This window comes from Simochromis diagramma, unplaced genomic scaffold (assembly GCF_900408965.1).
Source record: "Simochromis diagramma unplaced genomic scaffold, fSimDia1.1 OVJJ01000150.1, whole genome shotgun sequence".
Taxonomy (NCBI): Eukaryota; Metazoa; Chordata; class Actinopteri; order Cichliformes; family Cichlidae; genus Simochromis; species Simochromis diagramma.
Window position 1 is genome coordinate 43,683 of NW_024387083.1, and position 24,037 is coordinate 67,719.

The window sequence follows — 24,037 nt, forward strand, 5'->3', positions numbered from 1 at the left end:
AGGACTCCATACATAAACACAGACATAAAAAAAAAAAAGAATAAAATAAAGTTTAAAAAAATGCCTCATGAAAAGGGCACTTGGGGCACTCATCAGGAAATGGGCAGGTGCTCACACCCCCTGCAAGTCCCTGGCCATATGCAGATTTCAGATATCATGTCACATTTGACCTCTGACCTCTCCTTCAAAGTCAATAGACTTGTCAAAGTGATAAAAACTGCTATAACTAGTTAAATCTGTTTCTCACTGACATTTGTATTGACAACATACAGACATTTAGGGAATGATTCTAATTATATTGTTACTTTGAATCTCTGACCTCTTCTGTAGGATTAAATAAGGTGAAACATTCATAAAATTTCTTTTATCTTTTAAAAATAGGCTTAAAATTGTGCAACTTTTGTTTGTTTTGGTAACATTTATTTTATTATGACTTTTATGTACACAACAGTAACAGATTATAAGTGTTTAGATACATAACAGTTTGAATACATGTAGAATTCTCATGCATACTTTTAATATTTATTATTAAACATTTAAATGAATTTTATTAAAGAATGAAATAAATGTCATGCATGTACTATATTCACATGAAAAAGGTTTCAAAATATCAAAGAAAACACAATGAAAATATACAAAATACAGCACTATTCCCTTAATAGTAAGTACTGCCCCGACAGTGAGTTGCCTTGGTGAAGGTTTGTGTTGTTGGAGTGCATCTTGCTGTTGTAAATTAACTCATGATTGTATAATATTAGTTGTCTGTATGCTGAGCCACTACAAATAAGTTAACAGTAAACAGTGCCCTCTACTGACTGAAATCACATATGGCGCTATTAAAATGTAGTCTCACACAGCCTTTGTTTAGAGACTGCAAAGTAAAGGAGTTAGGGAACTACAACACTCAATGACGCACATTTTTTTCCAAATCTACAAATATATTGTTTTATATATTCGATTAAACCAAAATCTTTTGGTGTTTGTATATGATTTAACATTATTAACCTCTTAAGAACTGAGGGAAAAAAACGCACCTCTCTGTTTATCTGTGTCAACTACAGAGGACATAATGTCTCAGGGGGAAATTTACATAATTAAAGTGATGATATTAGGAAAAAAACTTTCCAGATAAATAGGGGAGCTAGTCATCATTATCGCAGTTGTAATTTCTGCCCATTGGGTAATTTCAATGATTTCTTTTGATAAACAAATTCCCTGAGATTTAAAAAGTTAGTTTCCCGAGTGACCTGGGCAACAAGGAAGCAGACATTATGATAAATGAACATAAAAACACAATGAAAATGCACAAAAATTCAACTGGGATAGATTACTACTGGGTGGACACAATATCGCATCATATATAATACAAAATCTAGATCAAAACGGGAACAATTTAGTCTGTTTAAAGCAAATTCTGCATTTGGAAATTTGGTCTTTAAAATATAAACAAGATATTAGAGCAGTGGCATACAGTCCCAACAATGCCGCCTGACCATCCAACACCAGCGAATGAACTTCCAGCATCCGCGGATGACCTTCCAGTAGCAGCGGCTGACTGCCCAAAACCAGTGCCTGAAATTCCAAAAGCAGCGGCTGAATGCCCAGCCACAGTGGCTGACCACCCAGCAGCAGCGATTGGCCAACCAAAGGCAGCAGTTCATCGCACGACCACAACGGCTGACTGTCCAAAAACAGCGGCCAACCTTCCAACCACAGCGACCAAATGCCCAACTGCATCGGCCAACCGTCCAAAAACAGCGGCCAATTGTCCAACAAGCAGAGGCTGACTGTCCAACAGCAGATGCTGATCGTCCAACAGCAGATGCCGACTGTCGAAGAGCAGAGGCTAGTTCTAAAAGTAATAATAAACAACACAAAATACATTTCAATAATGGTATAATACACTACAGTAGCAGCACAATTATATATAAGAAAAATTAAAGAACATATCCGATATAATCTGTACAATGAGTAAATAAACAGTCAAACTGCTGCAAAAGTATTTCATGAACTTTTTTGAAATGCATAATGAGGTAAATTTGCTGGGGGAAGCATTGTGTAGCCAACTAGTAAAATTAGTGTAAAAAAAAATCTTAGACCTCCCTCCTTGCAGATTCAGACAAACACAAACAGTTTCACTTCAGAAAGTTCCTAACTGAGAGAAGTGACCCATGTCGACCATATCAGGAGCTAATTAAGTTCTCTAAATAATTAGGAATGGTGGTTCCATAATTAGTTAAATGAAGATACTATTTTTGTAGTTTTGCCCCTATACTCCTCCACAGTGGATTTTAAATCAAACAATCAAGATGTGATGGAAGAAAAGACTTTTAGCTTTAATTAAAGGGATTTTACAAAAAAAGGTTGTGTTAATTGTTTAGGAATTACAGCCATTTTTATTCATAAGCCTCCGTTTTCAAAGACTCAAAATTAATTGGACAGAATGACATCATTTTAGATCAGGATTGTTTGATCATTTGGATGAGAATCCATTGCAGTCAATGACTGACTGAACTCTAAAAAACATGGACCAAATGCTGTTTCCTCTCTTGAGATGCTCTGCCAGGCCTTTAATGCAGCCATCTTCAGTTTCTATTTGTAGGGTTGTCTGCATTCAGTTAGATCTAACCAGTCCAGTCCAAGGCCAAGATGCAGTGAAGCCCAGACCTCTCTCTCCTGGGTCCTGGGTGCAGGTTTCTCCAATCTTCCCCAATATACTATTTATAAGATTGGGGAAACCTGCAGTCAGCTGAGACTGAAGAAGTCACTTTGTTGAGTGACGAAACATTTCTCCCACTGAAAACCCTACGCCCAGATGAACAGAATCAACTTTTTGGGATGCACAGAGTTCTCTTGTTCCCCTCATTTGTGAACAACACTCCAAGAAACTTAAACACTTCCACTTGGGGCTGCAACTCATCCCTGGGCACTAACCCTTTTCCAGCTAAGAACCATGGGCTCATAAAAATGACTTACTGTTGGTAATGCAAACTAGGGTCTCACTGAGATTGTGCAGGGACCGAAAGGCTCATAAGAATGGGCCAGGTACCCAATACTCCGAAAGTACCCACCACAGAATCCTTCGACATGGTGACTTATTTTCTGCAAGTCTACAAAGCACATGTAAAGTGGTTGGAAAAACTCCCATACATACTCAAACAGCCCAGAGAGGACTGGGAAGGCTGAGTAGTGTGATCTGCCTATAGTTGTAGGGAAAAAAGAATGGAATCTTCCTCATCCACCTAATTTTCATCTCCAAGGATATCTTTGTTAATATCCTCCTCCTCATCTTCTCTGTGCCCTTCTTCAGAGTCTAGGAGGAAAATGAGCCTCCGTGTCCTCGACTATGTCCACCCTGCAAACAGCAGCTGAACTGGATTTACCACTAGGCTTCGCTGTCGTGTCAGAAACACAAGCAATGGCTTTTCAGGCTGCCAACACCTGCCAACAATCTGCATTATGCAGCAGTGCTCGCAGGAGTCTAGGTCTGGCAGCAGCACTGTGTGTGCTTGACACCCATACAAACATTGAAAATGGGGGGTCTTCCCCTGAGATGGTCAACCTGGAAGCAGCTGGGTGAGGGTGGGGCACGACCTCCTTAGCCAGCCGCCACTGGCATTCCCCTGACAGGATCCAGTAGCCATAATTACTAATGCTCAGCTTTGACAGCTACCAATAGCCACAAATACAAAAGGCCACAAGGTACTTTCTCCACTAAAATATTTAATTACAGCGTAATAGATATTCCTGAAACCCAGAAAACCCATGTTCATGGACTACTGTAACAGCTGCGTCATTGAACAGTTAAATGAATTATCCTGATCCTGGACTGAGTAACTCTTATGAGCTTCTCAGGGAAGAAAGTGTTAGTGGGATTGGGAAGCTATATTTTTTTATTTCTATGTGAAGACATGTTATTCCTGTTTTTGTTTCTATTTAAAAGCTATATGTTCTGGTAGTAACTGGTGAGGATTGTTTGGTTTATGTATTCAAAGTAATAACTATAAACCAGTGCCTCAAATGTTAAACTAAGGAAAAAGAAACTGACCCCTACAATGAGGGGATCTGATATATAGTTGGGGGCATTTTGCTGACATGAGGTAAATCCTGTTAAAATGAAATGGTCACTGTAAACATTCAAGCAAACCAGTTATGGAGTTAATAACATAAAACTTCTACATCTATTGCTAATTTCTACAGTAATTGGGAATTGGATGTTAATAAAAATATTTTTGGAAAGCCAAGAGCAAAAATCAGGGGAAAAAACAATAAAAAGCATTAAAAGTAAAATAAAAACAACAACATTCAACATAAAAACCTGTATTTATGGGAATTAAGTTCTCTCCATCATAACATCTCACCTTTTTGTTTTTGCTGAAAACCTGAAGATCTGATCTCATCCTCTTTTTTGTTTGGCTCCAGATGATCCTCCTCTTTGTCTTCATCACACATCAGTCTTCTGTAGCAGTGGGGATTGTTTTCAGAGACCATGGCATCTATTTTTTCTAACAGAGCTATTATCTCTTTTTCATCTGTCATATTTCTTGTACATGTGTGGAATCTTTTTTCATTAAAACCACTGTTAGCTTTCAGGTCTGCCAGTGCACTTTCACATTTTTCACCTGGCTCACGAGTCACAACTGTCATTACATAAGGAAGAGATCCTTTCCCAAAAGCTTTTTCAAGCCACTGAACCCCTGAGCTGTAATGGCTGCAATGCAGACCATATGGTACCAGTAAGAGAAAGACATGAAATGCCTGATTTGATGGGATTTTAGCAACATTTTGGAGACCGATCATATTAATGACAGAGATTTGCCGACCACACATATCATACAACTTGGATGAAAACTGATCCACATTGGATTTCTCTTCATGGTCAAGTAAAATGTTGTTTGGCCCAATCTCCATGGAATTTGTGTCACCAAGTAACACAATTGTGAGCTCAGGCAGTTCTGAAACAAACCAAACAAAATCAGTAAGTTTGAAATGCAAATATAAGCTATAAAATCCAAGCTTCTGATTAAAAATATTACCTTTGTCTTTATCTACAACTGATTCAGACGTAGTTTTAGTCTTGCCCTTTTCCTCATTCTCTTCTGGTTGTTGAGCTTCATGAGCATCATTCGCTGGAAGGCACTAAGAAAAGAGTTACAGTGTGTTTTTCCATAATTTCATTGTGCATGTACAATGACAATAAAGAGCTATTCTGTTCTTCTATTATAGGGCAAAACATTCAATCAAAACATTTTAATCTCAAATGAAAAAGAGAGGTTCAAGTATATTTAATAAATGCTCATTTGAATGAAAAAAAAAATTACTTAAATATGAGACGATAAAAATCTAGAACCACTCATATCACAGTAGGATTTCAGACTAAAACAGTTAGGTGTGTTTTATTTACAGACAGCCCAACAGGTTTGGACTTCAGACAAAGACAACAAACGCCCACATCATTACACTTAATCACTTTCTAAATCCTGAGCATTACTTCCACCAGTATTTCAGTGTTCAGAGTGAAACATTAGATGTAAACTCACATTTACTCTGCATCCTGTAAAGATTATGTTTCTTTCTTTGTGTAAAAAAGGCCAAAACTGGTTATCCAAACACTGAACAGAGAAACCTGAACTACAACACATACCAGGTTGGTGTGACTTTGTTATTTACACAGGATGCCATTTTCTACTAAATCTTTACATAGAAAACACTACATAGTCTTGTTTAGAATCCTGTATTCATGACTCTGTTTAGTGACATTTTTGTTTGTGACAAATCTGACACCATAAACCAAATGCAGGTCACAACAGGTGTGTGGAATGTCGACGTGAGCATCCAAATGTGGGACGCAGGCTGAACTGCTCCAACAGTAAGTGAGCCTTTAAAAACCAGTAAAAAACCCAACATTAACAAAAACAAACACAAAAACCAGCGATGAATGACAAGGACCTCCTTCTGGAGAGCACACGAGGGACCGTACACGGTGTTCGTGACAATGAGGGCTGATGGGGAATGAGAGACAGGAGCGGAACGAAGCTGTGAAAGTAATTTCACACTGTTGAAAGCATGCAGAACAATCACAAAGGACAAACAAACGAGCGTGAGCCACCAAAGTAACTTGTGGAAGTAGAAATAAACAAGAGGCAAGTGCACTGACACACAAAGACTAACACTAAACAAGATCCCAAATAAACAGGACCGCAGGAGGACAAAGGTGCAAACACGGAACAGTTAGGGGAACAAGTCAAAAAAGAAAGAAAGAACTGAAGCAAAATAAAATAAAAGTTAAACTAAAAATGTAATAATGATAATAAAAGAATCCAAAACTCAAAGTGACAGAAAATCCTATTACCACGACGATGTAACTGTGAGATAAGGACATCGGTGAAATTCCTTTACCTTGTTGTCAGCTGCCGTCTCCTCCATCTGAGCTGCAGAGTCATACAAGAGAAAGAAACACAGATATCTTGCAGTAATAGGAACAAAAGCTATTTAAAAATGAAACGCATGACAAATGCACTTCACTATTATAAGATCCAGTGTGTAAATATGCACCGGTGTGTAAATATAAACTCTATTTCAAAATCATTTCAATTCCGCTTCATCAGCCTCTCATTTATCTGACTGCCGTGTTTCAGAGAGAACCCTTTACTGTTTCTTTTGCTCCACCACCGTGTTTGATCCGCTGATTTGCTGTTGATTTCTTCATAGATTGTAGTTCTTTACTGAAACGAACTGACTGCATCTTTGTTAACAAATTAGCGCATTATTAGTAGAAAATACTCTGCGCTTTTCTCTCACATCAGCATTTTTCTGATTTACCCCGCTGAGTAAATTTGCCCAAACAACATCCTCACAGTGCTCCTTTTTACTGATGTGACTTCAGGCAGCTTTTTAGTATCGTTTAGACCTAAAGGCAGCTTCACATTATTCAAAATGATAAAATGAAAAGATTCAGTTTGAATCATATATTTGAAAGCGTATTCTGTGAGCTCTGTAGCATGGACTCACCTTGTGTTCCTTTCCTCGGGTCTGCTTTATCTGAGATCTGAGGTACTATTTAACTCCCTACCTTAACAAATCCCTCCTACCTCCTTTTGACGGAACTGTGTGCAGTGATCCAGGAAAACTAATTGTACATAAAACTGGCCATTCAGCGATGAAAACAGGTAAAGAGAGAGAAACAAAATTCAAGTCAAGACTTGCAACTTACAGAAAACCCCGCGTTTGTTGCTGTTTGATACTGAGACCTGTAAGGCTAGTTAGACTTGATTTCAAAATGCCACCAATTGGGTTTTGGTTTTATGGTGTGAACTAATGCGACAGGGACTTGATTGCAAGATTTATCTGGAAACAAAAAAACTGTAGGCTGAGTGCAGCCCAAGTGAAGCAGGTACTATTCTACAAGCAGGAATTCTAGTAAGAGATACAATATTTACTGGAAACATGGAGGTGACATAGAGCGTTAAATCCTGCATTTATGCTCGCTTGGTTTTACCTTTTCAACTTGTTATTGAAGGCAAATACACACACACACACACACACCCACACACACACAGAGAGATTTTATCTTTTCTCACAGGTGGCTGCTCTACTTATTGGAATAAATAGGAATCTGACAAGATATGAGGGAATACTTCCAATAGACCACAATGCACAACAGAGGAAGCTAAAGAAAACTCTCCTGCATGCAGATGACTCATAAATAAGAGACAGATAAAATCATTAGTACATAAAAATACTTAGAAGAGTATTTCTGTCTGACATGCTAAAACTTGCCAACCATGCCTGCTGTTTCTGTCCACTATCTCAAATCACCTGAAATATCCCTAATTAACCCTAATTTCCCTCAGGATTAATAAAGTATTTTGATATGATCCACAGTTAAAAACAGTTGTATGTATGCATCCAAAATGCTGCACCACGAGTACTGACAGGGACTAGAAAGAGAGAGCATGTTTCTCCTATACGGCTTCCCCTCATCAGCTCCCTCTTAAATCCAGAACTGAATTTAAAATCCTGCTTCTCACATGACCTTATAGTATCATATATCCCCATTAGAGCACTTTACTCTCGCACTGCAGGCCTACTTGTTGTTCCTAGAGTATTTAAAAGTAGAATGGGAGGCAGAGCCTTCAGTTTTCAGGCCCCTCTTCTATGGAACCAGCTTCCAGTTTGGATTTGGGAGACAGACACTATCTCTACCTTTAAGATTAGGTTTAAAACTTTCCTTTTTGCTAAAGCGTATAGTTAGGGCTGGACCTCGTGACCCTGAATCCTCCTTTAGTTATGCTGCAATAGGTGTAGGCTGCTGGGGGACTCCCATGATGCACTGAGTATGTCTTCTTCAGTCACCTCTCTCATCTCTGGCTCTGTTCCACAGCATGTCTTTTATCCTGTCTTCCTTCTCTCACCCCAACTGGTCACGGCAGATCGCCCCTCCCTGAGCCTGGTTCTGCCGCAGGTTTCTTCCTGTTAAAAGGGAGTTTTTCCTTCCCACTGTCACCAAAGTGCTTGTGCATAGGGGGTCATGTGATTGTTGGGTTTTCGTCTCCATGTATTATAGTAGGGTCTACCTTACAATATAAATTTAAAGCACCTTGAGGCGACTGTTGTTCTGAGTTGGTACTGTATAAATGAAACTGAATTAAACTGAATTGAGGTCATTTGAAGAGAAGTGGAAAAAATCAAACAAGCAATGATTTAAAAAAATCACACAGACCTTATAGACCTGGGTTTAAACCTGTTTTTTAAGTCTTTACTATCGGGGGCAAATAGACATAAGAGCAGTCCAAAGGTCATTTATTGTTGAAAATTTGGAAAAACACTATGTGGGCAAAGGGGCGTGATAACAGGCTCTGCCAGCTTTCAGATGAAACAGTAATACTAAGAAACATCTGCAAATGAACCAGATTAAGCCTGAATGTACCAACCAGACGTCATGCTTCAAGCATTACCAGACTCATTGAAGCATTCTGTGGAAAAGGTGGTATTTGCAGAAGGTGTGACAAACACTTCAGTGCTAGTCTGGACGTAGCGTTTTCAGTGGGAGAAACGTTTCATCACTCATCCAAGTGACTCCTTCAGTCTCAGCTGACTGCAGGTTTCCCCAATGACTGAAACCAGCCCACAGAAGGAACAATGGGCTGGGAGGTCAGTGGAGGTCAGTGGTCTTTGATCAGTGGGCCTTGATCAGTGGTTGTTGATCAATTGTCAGGAGAATTTGCATAATTATGATAAAGAAACTGACCTCCTAGCATTAAAAATTTGATTTAATTTAATTTATACCAACAAAGTGACTCTATTTTAGGACCAAAGTAATTATCACAAGACACATGAGCCATAGACGTCCAGGGTAACTGGTGACCTAAAGAGCCTAAACCCAGTATGCATCTCTTTGTTTGAGGTGATAATACTATTTAAAAATTCATGTATATAATTATCACTATTAAAAAAATGTTGTATTTTACTGTATATAGTAACCATCTGTAAATATTATAGGATTTTGGCTTTTTTTAATGCGCTGATATAATATATCTCCAATTCACTTTTCTAGCTGTCAGTTGTGCTGCTGTAACAAGTGAATTTCCCAGTGTGGGATTAAATAAATTCTATATGTATGTATGTTTGGTGTCCACTCTGGGCATCAAATGCATCAATAGCTTCTATACCTGACATCGTGTTTGGTTATATCATCTGATTCTCCACTGCAAACGGCATACTATTGCATATGAATGGCTTACAGCCTATTTTTAGTGAGATCTATAAAATCAACCACAAATGGTTTCAAGTTGGTACACAACACGGATTGTAGCTCCAGTTTGTCTTTAATGGTTGGAACCCTCCTGAAAAAGATTCATGTGTGTATGAGTGAGTAAATGAAGTCTCCCATGAAGAAATGCGGCTCTCAATGATGTCCCATTTTGTTCTTCATAATATGTTTAATCTGGACTAAACTAAGGCTCGGCTATTTACTGGTTTTTATGTAAGGTAGTTTTAGAAAATACATTGATCTGAGGGTTGTCATTGTTATATTTGTAGGCAAAGCGAGCACATCAGATCGAGTGTAACAGCAGTTATGCTGAGTGTTGAGGTAGCACAGAGTGAAAATTTGGTCTTACTCATGCTCCTGATGCTCCCAAAGCATTTCGCAAGCCAGCCAAAAGATGTAACAGTTCTGACTCGGCGGCTCCTCCTGATGGGACACATCTGAAACACCTCACCTAGGAGTGTCCAGCAGGCTTCTACCTGGCCTAACAAACTCATTTAATCACACTGATAATCTCCATTTGGCAGCTAAATACATTTTAGCTCGCTTGCTGACAAAGAAAATGTACTTACACATACCAGTGTACTTATTCTATCACCACATGACCTGCGCAGCTGCAGTTTTGCACACACATTTTCAGGTGTGCTTTTGCACGTCTTTGCAACAAGCGTGGTGAACGCAGAGTTGTCGAAGACATGACTGAACTCAAAAAATCGGTCTACTACATTCACTATTAAACATTTACTTAAGTGAAAAAAAATCATAAACTGTTTTCAAATAAATGAAAATTGAGAGATTAAGAGATTATGATGGTTAAATTAATACATACAATGAAGTTGCAGGACATGCAGCTCCATTACGGTTTACCAAGAGAGGCTGCAGCAGCCTCAACATTACTTCTTCCAAATAAAAACCAGACCAGAAGTCAGGCTTAGTACACAACCTTGAAGGATGTATCAGTTCCTAAAATTAATCTGGAAGATAGATAAAAGAGGAGGTTTGTGGAGGAGTTATTATCAAGGATGCACAGGTGTTTCTTTTCTTGTTTTTCTTCTTCTTCATGTCTTTAGTTTTGCCTCCTGTCTTTTTGTTAGTGCCACTGTGTCCAAACCAAGCATCACAGCAGATCTTACTCTCATCTTATAAACCTTTGCTTTCACTCTTTCTGCTATCATTCTGTCACACATCATCCCTAACACGGGTCTCCACCTGCTCCACCCTGCCTGCTCTCTCTTCTTCACCTCTCTTGTGCACTGACCATTTCTTTGGATGGTTGTATTTAAACTCCTCTGCCTTAACTATCTCTGCTCCTTGCATGTTCTGTTTCCACCTGTCTCCCTCTAATTCAGTCACACTTCTTTTGTAGAAGTGTTGTCACCTTTAGTGTATATGAGGCAGGGCGCACAGCTGAAACACTTCTCAGAGTTTCTTATTTATTATCACCGATGTCTGACGTTGTGCAGCACTTTATCACATTTAAACAGGACTTGTAAATAAGCTGACTCCGGCCACTATAGTGGTGCGGACCATCCCCTCTCAAAGTAGGTCATGAGTCAGAGTGATTTACAGTCTGACTCATGACTGTTCACAGAGCCAATCAGAGTCTATGAGGCAGGATCACAGTAGACTGAGCTGCATTGTATCAGGATCAGCCACGTTTTATGTTTGCAATAAAACATTAAGATAAAAAAATCCAGAGGACAGACTAATAGTGGGAGTGGGATTACATCATTAATGGATAATGTAAGCAGATATTTCACGTTTTAAATCAGTCTTTTATTACACCAGCCCACACTTTATTCAACATCGAGTCTAACACTGATACATGTTTACTGAGTATTATAGTTGTTACAGGAGGTCATCATATAGACTTTGGATTAGTATTAGAATTGAACCTGTAAAAAAACAAAATAAAAACAAAACAATCCCTTCTGTTAAATTTATTTACAGGGACTGTAATGTGTTAATATTGAAACATAATGCAGCTACTTTGTTCCTTTAAATCCCAGCTTCCCTTTGACACCTCAGCCCTGCGAACTCTTTATTGTTCTTTTAATTTGCTTCAGAACATCATGACTACATAGTGTTAGTTGTCTGTATACTGAAAAGCAACAAATAAATAGACAGTTTAATATCACAACAGCAGTGTTGTCCAGGAAGAGGGGGGGGGGGGGGGGTCTGGCATCATGACTGAGTACTGGTCAGTTATTTCCGTGTATATGCATGTGTAAAGGATGAAGGATGTTTCTGTTGAGGAACAGAAAGTCACACGTTCCTCCCTCATGAACCCAGGTCGCTGGACAGTTTAAGAGTTTTGACATCTATACTTTTATCTCCTCCTCTTCTTCACTTAATTCGTGAGACGCTTCGCGGCTTTGGGAAATAGATTGGTTTGTACCGCTACTGCTCCTCCTCACTCCCTTCGTGAAGGATCCTCCACCGTAGTGGCGGGACAGCACGTCAGCAGCCTTCTGGAACCTTTCTGCCTCCATGACAGGCTCCGATCTATGAGGAGACCGCGCGGACGCATCCGGTGTCCTTACAGACTTCCTGTCCTCCTCCTCTGTCAAATCAGACGTACCAGAGCACCGCCTGTTGTTCGTGTCCTGCCCGATTGACCCGCTGCACACGGAAAGGTCGGGTGAGGTGACTAGAGGGGTCTGCACGGGCGTCTCTGTTAGCGAGCTGTTGTCGTCTCCCTCCTCACCCTGCTCTTCCTCCCCTGCCTCTTGGCTGTGATTGGATATCCGAAGGCGGTTGGGGTCGTCAATCAAGCCCAAGACCTCAGCCATGAGAGAAGGGCCGAGGTCCACAGTGAAGGAAGTGAGGGAGTCCGAGCGCGTACGTGTTAGCCTGCCACTGTCTGGTGCCGAGCCTTTCTGCGCGTTTCCATCATGGAATTGTCTGTCGATGCGGGAGAGGCGCGGCAGAGTGACAAACCCAGACTGCAGACCTGCAAACAAAGACAAAAAGATGTGAATTAATTATATTACCAAATCAAACGAATCCTTTTTTTGATCTGCGAAGAAGAACAAACATAGGCTGAACCTCAGCTGATCATGAAATGACCACATGTTGCTTAAGTTGCTTATATCTACCTACAATTACTACAAGCTGCTTTATAACACATCTCCCCTCCAGCTCCTCCCTGCAGTGCCATATGCTGATCAGTGTCATATCTGCTCTCTACTCTGATCAGTCTGTTGGTCTTCTGCTGCTGGTCCTGCCTCCAGCTTTCCATGTATGCACATGTGAGGTGAGGACAGATCCTCGCTGTTTTTTACACTTTTTGAGTTACTTCAAAAACAATTATCTTTGCAGTTTGAAAATCTGAATATCACGATCAGAAAAAGAATAATACATGTATGTTAAAAAAAAATAATAATAAGCTTTAATTCTTGTGTGAGCTGGAGGTTATGTTCTGCAGTTTAGCTCCCTGACCAGAAGGGGGCAGCATGTAACAACCCACTGGTAGTGTCAGGCTCCACGGTGCCTAACCAACGATAACTCACGCTGCCGTAAACACTGTGAATTAGTGTCACCATCACTTACTGTTAACTGTCAGTCAGCAGAAATGCAAGAGCAGTGAAGGGTGTTAAATGTTTTATAATGGAAGTCCAGCAACGTTAGTGAAGTGCTGGTGATGTTTGATTGATTTAGTTTTAAATTATATGTGTAAAAATTTGAGAAATAATATTTAAGAAAAAAATCCAGACTGCAGAGCATCAGTGAAAAAACTATATTTGCAAATGACAACAGAGGGCGAATTCAAGACTGATAAGAAAAAGCTCGTGCCTTAGCTCACTGACTCTCTCTCTGATGGCTTACATCATCAACTTTGTGTGCATTCCTTATGAGGTGGGTAATAAATCTGGAGAGCAAAAGGGGATTTCCAGTCTCCACACTGCAGACCGCTGCCTGATAAGCTCTGAACGCTCAGCAGATATAATGAATGGTGTGTTTATGGCGTTCACTGAGGCACACGCACACAGAGATGACAGGAAAAGCCCTGCGAGTCTTTCTCTTTCTTCCAAACCAGCTGTGTGTATGTGTAAGTGTGTGTGTTTATGGGCCTAATTGTGTACAGGGGTTGCCTTGGTGATTCCAAATGATTCAGAAGATGCCGGCGTGTTTACCGGTTGTCCTGGAGGAATGTGGGAATGGTGCTGAAAGAAGGGCAACCTCACCCTCTGTATTTATAGTCCAAGTCTGCTGGAGAGTGAGCTCAGACGACAATGAGAAATTGTATCATAGTAACAGTTTGAATTTGAAGAACAAGCTGAATTTGAAGATTTGGCATAGTTCATCTTGAATATGACAGCATGGCTTAGATACTGGCTCGCTGCCTGGTTATTTTGGAGCATCACATTTAATTTTCTATATAAATACCTTTTGCAGGAACTTCTATCTCAACAACAAAATAGCACAAATTGGCTGTGATGTTAATGTGGCATTGCAAAGCTTCTAAAAGACTAGAAGATCATGACGTCAAACTCATATAATCACCTTGGTTTGTGCCCCTCCTGCCAATACTAATCATTCTTATGCTACAATAGAAAACTTTGTCCCATGTGAGGTGAGGAGAAACCACGAGTTCCACATTTATCAAGACTGTCAAATGTTAAATGTCAGATCAAGTACAAAAAAAACAGACGATGCTGATGTGTCGTAAAAAATAATAACTACAATTTCAGCAACAGGATGCAGTTTTTCGACATTCAGTCCGTCTGCCTGGACAAATGTGGTCTTCTCTATCCACACAGCTAACAGCACTGCTACTCTAAAACATGCTCTGGTTACATATTGTATTGTTTTTTGTAGTTCTATCCTCTCTGGCTGACCACACAAACTTCTCTACAGAGTTCAAAGGATTAAAAATATGCATCTGCTGGTGTCAATACAAAAACATCTTTCATAGAACTAATTATTCCGGTCCTTTAACAGCTTCACCGACTTCCTGTAAAATACCACACTCAGTCTAAGATTCTGCTTCTTACTTTAAAGTCTCACCATAGCATCGCACCTCCATTCCTATTTTCTCTCTGATGTTCTGCACACTTCCCCTCCTTTATATACTCATGGGATCCCTCTGTTGATCTCTTTAAACCACCTGCTCATCTGACCACCACAAACTTTTGTGGAGCTTTTTTCTTTGAAATTCTCTCTTTTAAAGCTTCCCTGCTCTGTTTGATCTTTAATTCTATGATGTATTAACTTTTGATTTTGTTTCCACCTGTTATTTTATGAATACTGTGCCTTTTGGCATTTAATCGCTCAAAACCTTCAAACGTCAAGGCAATGTTCGTAGGCATGTTTGACACATGTAGTCTAGCCTCTGTAGCCTCTGTTGGATAATAAAAACTAAAAAGATCAAGAATGTGTGTGAGATAAAGGAGGGGCTGAAGGCTAAAGTATATTCATTATTATAAGAGGTAACAATTCTGGTTATCTTGCTGGGTTTATTTGTGAGGTTTCAGAAATAAGTTTCAAAATAAGCTTCTGTCACAACCTCACAGGTTTATCTGACGTAACAGGAACAAGCAATTTGTAAATGGATAGTGCTTCTAATGGCTTATATTGTGACCTTTGACCTTTTCAGCCAACTGTGCAGTCCCACTGTCAACACGAGCGCACGCAGTCTGTGCTCGAAGTCGATTAATCTGTGCCGCCGTAGCTCGTGTGACACTCTTTCAGATAACACGCTGCTGCCTTCTTAATAAACCGTTATATTTGCGTATGATCGCCGCCTCTACATTTTCTCTGCTCACTTTTAATGAAGATAATCTCACCACTAAGATGCTTTACATAAGTCCAGTCCCATGCTGGAAGTGATTATCTGTATTATCTCACCATATGTGCAGAAGGAATCATCTGTTGAGCTGATGGAGCTGGGGAACAGCACCCTCTGCAGGCACCCATTGGGTGAGTCTATGTTCAGCTGGGGCAAGGAGATCGCATTCTTGATGATAGGTGAAATATCTGGCGGCGGGGAAGACAAATCGCGAGAACCCCCTCGTGGCCGCGGACCAGAAGTCTTGCGCACATGCCGAAAGGTGCGTGTGAAGAATCCTGTTGTTTTGGAGCTGCTCGCTGAGTCTGGACTTCCTGGCTCCCTGATGCCTCCGTAGTTGCTGAGGAAGGAAGTGTCGCCAAACACATCCCCGCCACGACCGACGTGCATAGTGTGCCGGAAATCTCCCAGCGGTGGGCTGATCATGTCCACAGAGAGGTCGCTCTTGAAGCGACGTTTCCCTTGAGAGCCAGACACAAGGCCTTTAATCCCTGGCAGCTTTCCAAGACTCATAGTGGCAAAGAAAAGTTGCGTAATTTCCCTTTAAAATTTGAATGGAAACGCCTGGACTCTGATTACACGTCAGTCAAGTCTGAAATCCAGTTTGGGGTCCACTGGAAAAAAAAAAAGAAGGAAAAATTGAAAAGCCTGGACAGCGAGGAGAGAGAACAGAAATATGTGGTCGTTCAGTCAGCAGAGAATGTGTGTATAATCAATTCTCAATACAGTCACAGCCAGCTATTCATCCACTGCCTGCCCCCGGCGTCCTTTTACATCTCCACTCTAAGATGCCAAAATGAATGTAGAGCCGTCCCCGTCTATTTCACCCTCTCTGTCTCCACTCATTCACCGCTGCTTTTGTCCAAAATGACCAAACGTACTTCTACTGCGCAACTGTAGATTTCGGTGATGACAAAATAACAAAGATAAACGTCAAACCACGCTTCCTCTGGTTACCTCAGCCTGAGAGCATAAGGCTGACTGAGTAGTTATTCAGCAAATTAAGAAAATAAAATCACTTCACAGCTGAAAGGACACTCAGCTGCCAGACAGCTGTTTGAAAACAATAAACCAGGCTGGTTTTTATAGTGCTTTCACTTAATTTAATCCTTTGTTTACTCTTGAAGAACTTAAATTTTGCTTGCACACATTAAGAGAATCGTGTCACCAGGAAGTCTTATGAAGGTGTGCTTAATTTCCCTTTTATGAGGCTTTTACACAGAAAAAAACAGCAGACATTAAAGGGTATAACAGAAATATTACTACATTCCTTCACTTGACGTACTTTCTCTTCTCACTATTGCTGATAGCCTAAATTAGCCTAAATTTGAGACAAACACTTGAGTGTGTGCCTGAGGTGTTACTCAGGTCGTCTGTGGTTTCTAACCGCACTTTAGCAACTCATGAACATTGCATGCACACGGGGCAAGCAGTGATGAAATGCAAGCATTCTGAATCACTGAATGGAAATTGTCAGTCTTTTGCTTTTATTGGTCAGTGAGCTTTATCTTGTTTGAGGTTCACAAGCTTTCAGGTACTTTCTGTAAAGACTCAAAAAATACAGCTGAAATTTAACACTGCTGCATTTCCGATATTGCTTACTGGCATTAAGTGTTTGTTCTGAGAGGGTCTTAAGTGTCTTATCCACTGCGCTGTTCTCCACTTGTCTTCCTTAGTGTCCGAGCAAACAAAAAACAGAGCGTCCGCTGCCATGCACAGTCTACCGTTGAAAAGATTTATCCATGTGTGGCACCACACTGTCCACAGGACATCCTGTCCCCAGGCCTTGTCGCCCGGCTTCTTTGTCCTCTGTTCCCTGTTCCCTGTGCACCCAAGAGGTAAAACCTTTTGAGAGCCAACGAAAGCAATCAGACCAAATGAAGAAGGCTGATGCGCTCTTGGAAAGGGCAATAAAGTAAAGCGGTGTAATCCAGTAACTGTTTTGTCTGCATCGTTCTGGGAGAACGATAAAGCTCCTTCAGGATTGTCCGTGCACTGGATTAGCTGCTAATCCCTTCTGTCTTCCCTCCCTCTCGGACTCCCTCACTAGCCTTCTTCAATCCACTTAGGACTTCAGTGTTTGCCAGGTAGGTTTTCATTCAGTTCACATGGGGCAAGCTAAAGATTAGGGAGAGAAAAGGAGAGAGATGAGAGTTACACGCGAGACCAAACCCTAAACAAGGAGTTTTCAGGCAGACATAAATGCATCAGAGCTCTAAAATGTTGCACTGCTGGGATTATTTGCTGGGAAGTCTGTGACCAAACTTGACACATAAAACCTGACGGGGGGCTTACAGAGGTCTTCTGTGTGTACTTAGACTCACCTCCTTACCCTTTACACACTTTTGTAGTTTAGAATCTGATTTAGTTTAATGTTGAAGCAGTGACTCGACAGGTGGGGAAATAATCAGCTCTTTGAATAAATGACTCTCCAAAAACATCCGAAGGTCCCCAGGTTCTGTTTTTCCTGGACACACTTAGAGGACTGTCTTCCTTCCTGCTGAACGAATGAATCCAAGGCAAAAGGAGCACTAGTAATCTCCAAACACGAGACCTTTCAACAACACAGCCAGAGATGGATTAACGGCACAGGCTGCAGGAGTTACTAGCCGAGGCTGCTGCCAGGCCAATCTGGAAGTGTGATCTAAGAACTTAAGTAAGATGATGGCACCACGCTTGCTGGGCATAGGTATGAGCTAAGATCGCTTTCTATTCATTTTTGGTTACTGATAGAGTTCCAGCACAAAGATGTTGAAACAGATAACATTTACTGACCTGAAGAAGGGAAAGAAATCAGAGGAAAAAGTGGACATATTTGCAGAAAGAGCCAATATCCATTCATACAAGAAGAGGGAAAGTCTGGGGATTTGACCACTTCTGATCTCTCAGCTCAGCTTAATAATACTTAGCTTTAGTGATTTGGGTCTGTGCAGCACAAGAAGGTGAGTGACAGATAACCATTAACCTCAGAGGCAAACATGCAGTGTAGATGACAACACCAGCCTTGGAAAGAGTTGGATTGGAAACTGCTTTGTGCTGTTGGGAGTTTTAGATTAAATCCCCAACTTTTGAATTCCTTCAATTAAAATAAAAAATATGACTAGCTTTTTGTTTTTATCCCTATTTCCTAACACATTAGTATTACATATGCACGAGTGGAGCACCCTTTCAGGCAGAGAGCAACTTGTGTTTTTGGAGCTAAAATTTACAGATGTCCCATAAACACATCACGTGCAGGCACTCATGACCTCAGAGTTTTGAAAACAGGAACGTTAGGAAGATTCAGTCGCTGCAGTAAATGCTTGTGTCTGTGTGATTGTGGCTTCAACATGTTGCTGTGTAGAACAGGCAGAATGGTTTGCAGCTTTCTAAAAAACTGCTGATCCAAACATGTCCAGCTTTCTTTGTGGGGAGCAGAGTAATGACATTTAAAAAAAGACACAACTTTATGGCCTGTCCTCACTTTCTACACCCATTGAAAAGGACTTTTTGAGAATTCGGACTAAGTTTTAGGTTTGGGTTTAGAACTATGTCGGGGTTAAGTTAACAATTTTGTCAATTTGTTCTGATGGTTAAATTTAGAAGTAAGAAGCTTGGCAATGATTTAATGTCAATGATCGCAAAGATAACTAAACAAATGTGCACCTGTGTTTCTATGTGCCCCTCCCACTACATACAGAGTGGAGCAGCTAGCAGTCACTCTAGGGCAGGGTTGGAGTGTTAACTTTTCCAAGTTAACCACATGAGAAACTGGGACTGTTGTGGAGGGCTGCATCAATGAACTCAATTCAATTCAATTCAATTTTATTTACATAGCCCCAATTCACAGTCATAGCTGCCTCAATATTCTGCTTATTATTAATTTTATCTCTATGTAAGCATTTTTGGTGCAGCCATCCACAACAGTCCCAGTTCCACATGAGGCCCGTTTGGCAAAATTAATTGCACACCCCTGCTCTAGAGTAAACGCTGCATAAACACTGGCATCATGGAACAACTTTTCGCGTACATATAAGAAGCACTGGTAGAACTGGCCTCAAACTCGGTGCTGCACTCACTCAGGTTCCTAGCGATGTTTGACAAGGACCATATGAATCGCTATCGACGCAAACGAAAAGCAAACACAGGGACAAAGTCTCCTTGAATTATTACTACTAAGTGTGTTAATCAGTCACAGCTTCTCATGGTGCAGCTTTATGTTTCTCCAGCTCTTCTAGCTGCCAAATTCTTCTAGGTACATAACAGACTTTTATATAATCTTCTTCCCCCTCCGCTCTTGTGACTTTGTGAGCAGTAATTCAGCTCAGCTCTCCATGTAAAATTAAGTGTAATTCCGGCACATAAACTCAGTTTGGAAACTTCAGTCCTACAATTGGCCTTGTTAGGAACACACAGAAAGACGTTTAGATGTGCTAAACATGCTAATTATCCCTAAATTGAACCTGCGGGCATCCGTAAACAAACCTGTTTCACATGAGCGGCTGGGCTGATTGCAGACACAGTGGCAAACATGCAGGTCTGAAAAGTGTAATGGGAACAGCGTGCAGCTGGGAGAGCAGACCGGACGCCATCAATTACGGGCATCAAATAAAGGATCTGGGGACGCTGATGAGAAGCACATTTATACCTCCGTCTTTAAGTGTGTGTCCCCCTCGGCTTCTATTTTAGGCTTTCACTTTAATTAATCTCACTGTCCTTTGTCTCTGTCTTTCCCTATGTCACAAAAAAACACACACACTGTCAAACATGCTTCCTGTCTCTGTCAGTCACCCAGCTGCAAGTGGAATTACCGCGTTAGTTAAACGTCTGGTACCACAGACCCACAAACTGCAAGAATGGGCTCTGGAGACATCTGAGAGGCTGGCAGCGAAACATGGTCGCATGTAGACTTATATGGAGATGCAGGGCTGAGTCAGAGTGGATCAGGTCTGAAGTTGCTTCCTCCCCTGGACCGGAGGGCCGTCGTCCTCTTAGAGCACTGCACCAGCAAACTGTGGTTGAGGTCAGAGCACCCTGACCATTACACACAGCTCAAAAATACAGCATGCGCTCACTTTACAAGGATCGACTGCTGCAACGTGGCAATGCACTTCACGGCCTGCCATGAGGGTGTCTGTGCTGCACACGTTCAAGAGCACTATACATGATTTGACTCTGTCAGTGATGACTGAGAGGTGTGACATCTGGGTTTACGCTGATTCAACTGATATCACAGTGCGTACATGGAAGCGCTCACTTGTATATGACCTTTCTTTTCCTTCCTCTGTCGCGTACCTTGATGTTCTCTTGAGTCAACAAAACTTGTGCAGAAACACTGAAGATAACAACACTTAAGAGCTCCCCGACGGGTTCACTAACTTATTTTTTAGTGCACAAATACTGTGAGGAAAGCACTGCAAAACAACTGCAGGGTAAGCAAACACATCAGTCACTGTGGCCTTGTTTAACACTCGCCATCTGTCACTAGTTTCATGAATTCCTTTTTTTATGTTTGGGACTTGGGTCAACAAAACTCTGAGGAAACAAGGCCCGGCAACAGTTACGTGCAAACACGTCTGATTCTATTTGAGAGCATCGCCTGACAAAGGCTATAATGAAATCTGCCAAACTTCCATCAAGCAAACACAATGAGAAGGTGCAGTTGATGAAATATTAAACTGGCAGTTTAAAGGAGTAATTATTAAGCACATAAAGCATGTTTAGTTCATTGTCCTCGTTCACTCACCATCCTAAAGAGAGGTCAGCGATTAACACAGGCCTAAGCCTCTGAAAGGACTCCAGTTGTTTAGATGGTTGAAGGGCAGCCTCTCTAACAGTGACGCCAGCTCCCTGACAGGCTGCCAGCCCAGTGATCTGAGACCTGGCACAAATCTGGGACAGTTGTTCTGTGGCTCAGCTGGAGGAGAACACCAACCAATTGATTTAAAACGCTTAAACCAAACAAAATCTCACCACCTCACTTCTAAACAAGCGGGGCTGCAGTGCACGTTACGGGCTTTACAGTCACTTCTGTTTTAATTTGATTAAAAACACAAACCACCTCTGAGTTTGTGGGAAGTGACGCTGTTAAAGAGGATGTACAGAAAAGGTTACGCAAAAAGTCACTTCAAATTAAGTGACTGACAAGCTCGGGGATACAGAGAGACGTTAACTGAACAATGATGCTGCAATTGGATTGATACACCTGCAATATATGAACGGTGTGCAGCTTGGATAGCGCTTTTTGTTTGTTTCTTTGTTACTTTGCAGAGACAAACAGACTCTGTCATTGGAACAAAGGCGTGTAACAGGTTATTACAACTGAATAAGACGCAAAAGTGAAACAGCTCCATGCTGTTCTTCTCATATACTGAATGCATGCCTAAAAACGCATTCATAGGAACACTTTATTCAGACCGCGTAACTGCACCTCGGCTATAACTTTTGCTGTTCTTATCGCAGGCTCATTAGCAGTTCTCGGTAAATTTCAAGCCACATGCACAAAGCCATTAACAAACTCCCTCGATTAATCTTACCTTAGAGAAAAGAAGGGAAAAACGCAGAGGGCGGATTCTAAAAAAATTCGAGGTTACCATCTATTTTCGTTTTCATCCTGCTCGGTTTGCGGCGTGCACCGTAAGTTTCTGCTGGGACATCAGTGCACCGCAGCAGCGTAGCGGATCCGTGCTGCTGCTGCTGCTGCTGGCAAGTGAACTGGAAGGGGATGGGGAGGAAGAGGAGAGAAAGAGAAAGAAGGGTGGAGGTGGTAGGAGGACCTCGGAAGTGTGAAACCCTGCCTTATACATGCATGTTATAGGTAAAGCAATGCAAAGCTAAAACCTGACCGAGAAGGATCAACATTAACTCAACATAAGAGGAATGAAAAGAAGAAAGAGTGTGAACAACGTGCAGATCTGTTCATCAGGCTTGTGATAAAGCAGAACGACTCAAACAGCAGAAATAGCTGACACAGTCACAGGCAGGTGTGAGCCTCATGGAGGGCTGGAGGCTTTAATAAGAAACTATAGTGGCCGTACCCACACTGTCCAGCCACTGTGAGGTTATACTTATAAATATGAGCACATGTCTAGAAGTTTTGCTCTTGTTTATTTTATTTTTTTTAATGTGCATTTACTTCCTGTCTGAACTCATCTGCATCTTTGGCCCTGCCTTTGGGCAGGAAGCAGTAACTCTTTATCAAAAACATGACCTGATGTGTGCAGCAAATACACAGACACATGCACACGCCCTGACCTTTATTCAGATTTCCTCATATCTGCATAGATGTCATCTGTGGGTTTGTGGCTTTTTGAGGAGAAAAAATACACTCGTGGCCAAGCTTATGTGGGCATGCAACTATCTGTTTGCAGGTAGGTGTGTGATTGTGTGGGATATCTGCGTGAACAGCTCATTAACAAAGCACATATCTCACACATATATCCACAGCAGACACAAAATAATTCTTTACTTTAAATCTGTTAAACCTTTGCTTCAGTTGACATCCATCAAACTCTTTAATATGACTTTTTAGAAGAGTTTTGGTGCTTCTTATTCTCACTAGTTTTGCTCTTTTAAACTGAGATTCAGAGGTTAAATTATCCCCGTAGGTCCACTAATGCCTACTTATCACTCACACCAGCTGTTGTAGTCCCAGAAATGAAAAAAAAAGAAAAGTCTAGAGATTTGACTGGATGAACAGAAGCCCAGATGTCTGATCTGATTACCTTATGATGTATATATGACAATGAAAAAACATTTTGAAACCTGCAAAATATGATCTCATTGCAAATGTTAAAGAGAAAGATAAAAAAGGGGGGGTTGTGGGAGAGAAGCTGATAGCTCAGATGAAGTTGGTAAAGGGGAGGCGCTTGAAGAGAAGCAGATGTGATGAAGGGAGACAGTACTGTGGACGGATACGAGACAAGGAGGTTTCATCACTGCCGTGTTAATCTGAGTGGTTGAGCAGCTCCCACTGACAAGTATCACAGGCTCTCTGATGAGCAGTGAAAAAAAAAGAAACAGAAGACAGAGGGAGTGAGCAATAACAGGAAGTCAGACACCATAAACTATTGTGCTGAAAATATTGTCTCTGCTCAGGAGTGTTTGAGATCACATTTTGAATTCTTGCACAAGCAAGTTATGGCAGAAATGGGCTCAAGCATGGATTAAAGAGGACAAACTGACCAAAAAAAACCCACAAAAAACAAAAAACACACACAAAGCTTGTGGGAAAAAGAGGAGGAAAGAGAAGGGGGTGAAGAGGAAGGAATGCTAGTCAAACAGGATGAGAAGCCTCAGACAGACGAAGGCTTTCTGCACAGGAAATGGCTTTCTCGCAAATCAGAGAGGACGCCAAGAAGTTAAAACTCCTTTCAGATGCTGAAATTCATTTAGCAGTTAACGGCTCACTATCGCCATCGGCCTGTCAGTGTAATGGGCTCATCCAGTATAAACACATTTAAACAAATTAGCTATGATTAAATATAAGGGTGATTTCA

General features: G+C 41.1%; 2 protein-coding genes across 8 annotated transcripts; both read right to left on the reverse strand.

Moving 5' to 3' along the window:
• Positions 1-403: 403 nt before the first annotated feature.
• On the reverse strand, positions 404-7,187 carry LOC120742574. The gene is made up of 5 exons (XM_040045971.1): positions 7,012-7,187; positions 6,400-6,431; positions 5,037-5,139; positions 4,362-4,955; positions 404-1,852 (listed from the first exon to the last, which is right to left on the reverse strand). Exons 2-5 carry the CDS (start codon positions 6,424-6,426, stop codon positions 1,455-1,457), a joined length of 1,122 nt encoding a protein of 373 aa, XP_039901905.1. The 5' UTR covers positions 6,427-6,431; positions 7,012-7,187; the 3' UTR covers positions 404-1,454.
• Positions 7,188-11,523: 4,336 nt separating this feature from the next.
• Positions 11,524-22,275, reverse strand: cdc42ep1b (CDC42 effector protein (Rho GTPase binding) 1b). 7 transcript variants are annotated; one of them, XM_040045954.1, is made up of 5 exons: positions 22,076-22,275; positions 21,286-21,456; positions 17,163-17,678; positions 15,620-16,174; positions 11,524-12,722 (listed from the first exon to the last, which is right to left on the reverse strand). In XM_040045954.1, the coding sequence occupies exons 4-5, from the start codon at positions 16,071-16,073 to the stop codon at positions 12,091-12,093; spliced, it is 1,086 nt and encodes a 361-aa protein (XP_039901888.1). In that variant the 5' UTR covers positions 16,074-16,174; positions 17,163-17,678; positions 21,286-21,456; positions 22,076-22,275; the 3' UTR covers positions 11,524-12,090. The 7 variants fall into 7 exon arrangements, with proteins under 7 accessions (XP_039901888.1, XP_039901890.1, XP_039901886.1 ...); XM_040045956.1 differs by lacking the exon at positions 21,286-21,456 and having other exon boundaries at positions 22,133-22,275; XM_040045952.1 differs by lacking the exon at positions 21,286-21,456.
• Positions 22,276-24,037: the final 1,762 nt, after the last annotated feature.